The following is a 3,250-nucleotide window of genomic DNA, read 5'->3' on the forward strand; positions in this document are numbered from 1 at the left end:
TACGTTTTCTTTCACATTTTTACGATCAAGTAACTATTGTTCCTTTTTCTTTGCATGCTTCGCCCCTTTAGTTCGCTTCCATTTCATTCTTCTATTTTGAAACCAAACTTTTACCTGAAATTATATAAAAATTATTTGTTCTCAAATATCGCAAAAGATCTGCAGTACACCTTTATAAAGATTTGCTTTAAAAAATATATGTACGTACTTGTGATAGGGATTTATGCTGTATTGCTTAAAATCACTTCGAAAATAAGCCATTCTTTCTCGTAAAAAGCAAAGGATCAAAAATGTTTATTGTGGATTATTCCTAAGAGATAGACATAATATACCATCGTGGACTTTTTGAAGACCTTTATAAGGTGTACAATACTGTAGTACATTATTTTGATATATCTCGTAAGGTTCCGCCAGCGTTAGCAATGTAAGCGCAAAAAAATGTGTTTATTTACGACATCACTTTAGAAACCTCTAAAATTATCAGTGTCTCCTATATTGTGCATGTATTATACATATAAACCTTCCTCTTGAATCAATCTATCTATTAAAAAAACCTCTTCAAAAAGCGTTGTGTAATTTTAAAGATCTAAGCGTACACAGGGACAGACAGCGGTAAGCGACTTTGTTTTATACAGAACTACAGCTCAGCTGCAACCTCACCTGTCTCTCAGTCAGGTGTAAAGCAACAGCTATTTCATATCTTCGCAAGCGGGTGAGGTAGTTCGCGCGCGCGAATTCCGTCTCGAGACTCCGAATTTGCGCCTTCGTAAACGCTGTGCGTTCTTTTCGACTGGCTGACGGAGATCGTACTTCTGAGGAAAATTATTAAGTTTACTTAGTTTTATATTAAGTTTACAATATTGTCGTGTTTGATGTATAAATACTTAAATATAAAATCGAAAAATTAGTTCATTATAAATATTCAAATTCGTTCATCTCGAGGAACGGATTTCTGGGAATGCTTGTATCTAGTTTCAACATATTCTTATCCCGTGGATCTAAAGATTTCTAGAGAATAGTCAAAAAAGTATTTCATGTCCGACATTTAATTAGCACTACATAATAATAAATTTTTAATCTATATCACATGTTTGGCGCCGGCGCCATGTTGTTTAACGGAAGATTACTCTTACACAGGTGGGTTTTATGAATGGGATGTTTACGTTAATGTATTAAACGACGGCATAATGTCAACAAACCAGTTAATAAATCTGAAATATAAACGATTTATTGATAATTATTATTTGTTTGCTACGATTTTCGCGCAATTAATAGCTTTTTAATTCTGTTTTACAATACTTATGTAAGGTTAACGTTTAGTTTCTGTATTGTTTATGCTCTCAGCTTCTATAATTAAAATTATAAAAAATATATTTATAAGCACTTCGTTTATTTTGTAGAAGAATATAATATCACCCAATTAATTATATTATAAAATTGGCCTTAATAAAAAATATATCACGTATTTGCGTAAATAAATTAATTTACTTATAATAATAATAAATAAAACAACAAAGTTTACAAAGATGTTCCTTTGTAATAAAAGCTACTGTGGGCTACAGAGTTACACGAAAGTGATAAAAATATTTTTTTAAAAATATATCTATTCTTATTATAATATAGAATACATTCGAAAGTATAAATATTTTAATTCTTTTGTTTTTTTTTTAAATAATTATATTCTCCTGTCTAATGAATAACGTATTTAGTCGTTTCAGCTGCTTTTGATCATATCTTTTAAAAAATATTTACATACGGGCCAACACAAAAAAATAGCTCGAGGATTTTTTGGACTTTGCGCCAAAACCGATATAGTTTTTTTATTCAGACGTATTAAGCTTGCTTAATTTATTTAATAAAATTAAATTAGTCAAATAATTTTACATAAAATATATTTTTAAAGTAAATAAATATTTGCACAAAAAATATTGATACAGACACAGATATTTACATAGCACACAATTAGTACCAACATATACCAATTAGAGCATTCTTTAAAAAATATAAATGTAAATTTAAATTTTTGTGCCCCGTTTTTAACCAGCGAACTTCGCTTGAAATCCAAAATCGAGCTTAACAAAAATTAATTAACAAAAACAAGCATAAACAAAAATTTACTATACCTTCCTCGCTAAAGCTAACGGATCCTCTCGTCTCCAAGTCCTCTTCTTTCACATGGGTATCACCGTGCCACTCCCACTCGGGGTAGGCCTCTTGACTCTGATAATTTTCTCGTTCAGGATACTCGTAGATCATTTGAAAATAATTAGAAAATTCAGGATTATGGTTTAAGACCTCTTGATACGTAATTGGTTCAAAGTTTTGGATGTCTTGTTTATCTGACATTTCGTTTTGTAAAAGAAAATTAGTTCTGATATATTCCATAACTACAAGGTATCAGTTTTATATATAAAAACTAATTAAATTGAATAATTATGATTATTCCTGAATAATTCCACTGTTTTTCTGTCTGTTCACTAAAAGCACGTCCTCCTGAAATCAGTTTCAGATTTCGAATCAAGTTAAGCGCGCTCGCTGTGCAAGCGCAAGGGTGGAGCTTCAGACCCGCCCAACGAATGTGTGATAAAAACATCGTTGGTCACGGTTTTGTTTATTCCGTCGATCCCTAGTAATAACATTTCAGTGTCCCGCTCTATTTTCCACATAAAGTTTTATTACAGTAACTATACAAAATCTTATTCGTTTTCTTATTTGTTAAAAAATTAAATAAAAGCTTATTATTATTTTTTAATATAAATTTATTACTAATTGAAAAATAAATTATAATTTATTTATATTATATAAAAAAAGTACTACGCACAAAAATTTCTGTAGTATCGCAATGTATGTAGATTGTTTAATTTGACAATTTGAACGAGAGTTTGTGCTCTGTAGTGAATGATGATGTTTTCTTGAACCAAAGCAGCCACGGCCGCCATTCTGGAGAGACTGAAGTCTAGCATATACTATATATATGGAAACAGCCGCAATCTCTATTCCCTTACTTCGTAGTCCGAGGCTGGGCAATAAGAGCCACAGCCGGAGAGAGATTAGGTACAGGGCTAACTGCTTCGTGTATTTTTCGTGGCACGGTAATGTCACACTGTGAAATTAAACGCTAATAAATAATTCATTGCTAGAAAAAATAATTTACTTTAATTGACTATAAACACATCATACTCGCACTTTAGTGCGTACAACACATTTACTTATGGTGTTATGTAGCTTGATATTTTTTTATCATTATATA

The 3,250-nt window shown here is 31.0% G+C and overlaps 1 protein-coding gene across 1 annotated transcript; it reads right to left on the reverse strand.

Annotated features, from left to right (window-relative positions):
* On the reverse strand, positions 1 to 2,495 carry LOC125068822 (homeobox protein Hox-C3a-like). Its single transcript, XM_047678143.1, has 3 exons — positions 2,124 to 2,495; positions 661 to 812; positions 1 to 114 (listed from the first exon to the last, which is right to left on the reverse strand). Exons 1-3 carry the CDS (start codon positions 2,383 to 2,385, stop codon positions 34 to 36), a joined length of 495 nt encoding a protein of 164 aa, XP_047534099.1. The 5' UTR covers positions 2,386 to 2,495; the 3' UTR covers positions 1 to 33.
* Positions 2,496 to 3,250: the final 755 nt, after the last annotated feature.

The sequence above is a fragment of the Vanessa atalanta genome, chromosome 14 (genome assembly GCF_905147765.1).
Source record: "Vanessa atalanta chromosome 14, ilVanAtal1.2, whole genome shotgun sequence".
Classification (NCBI taxonomy): Eukaryota; Metazoa; Arthropoda; class Insecta; order Lepidoptera; family Nymphalidae; genus Vanessa; species Vanessa atalanta.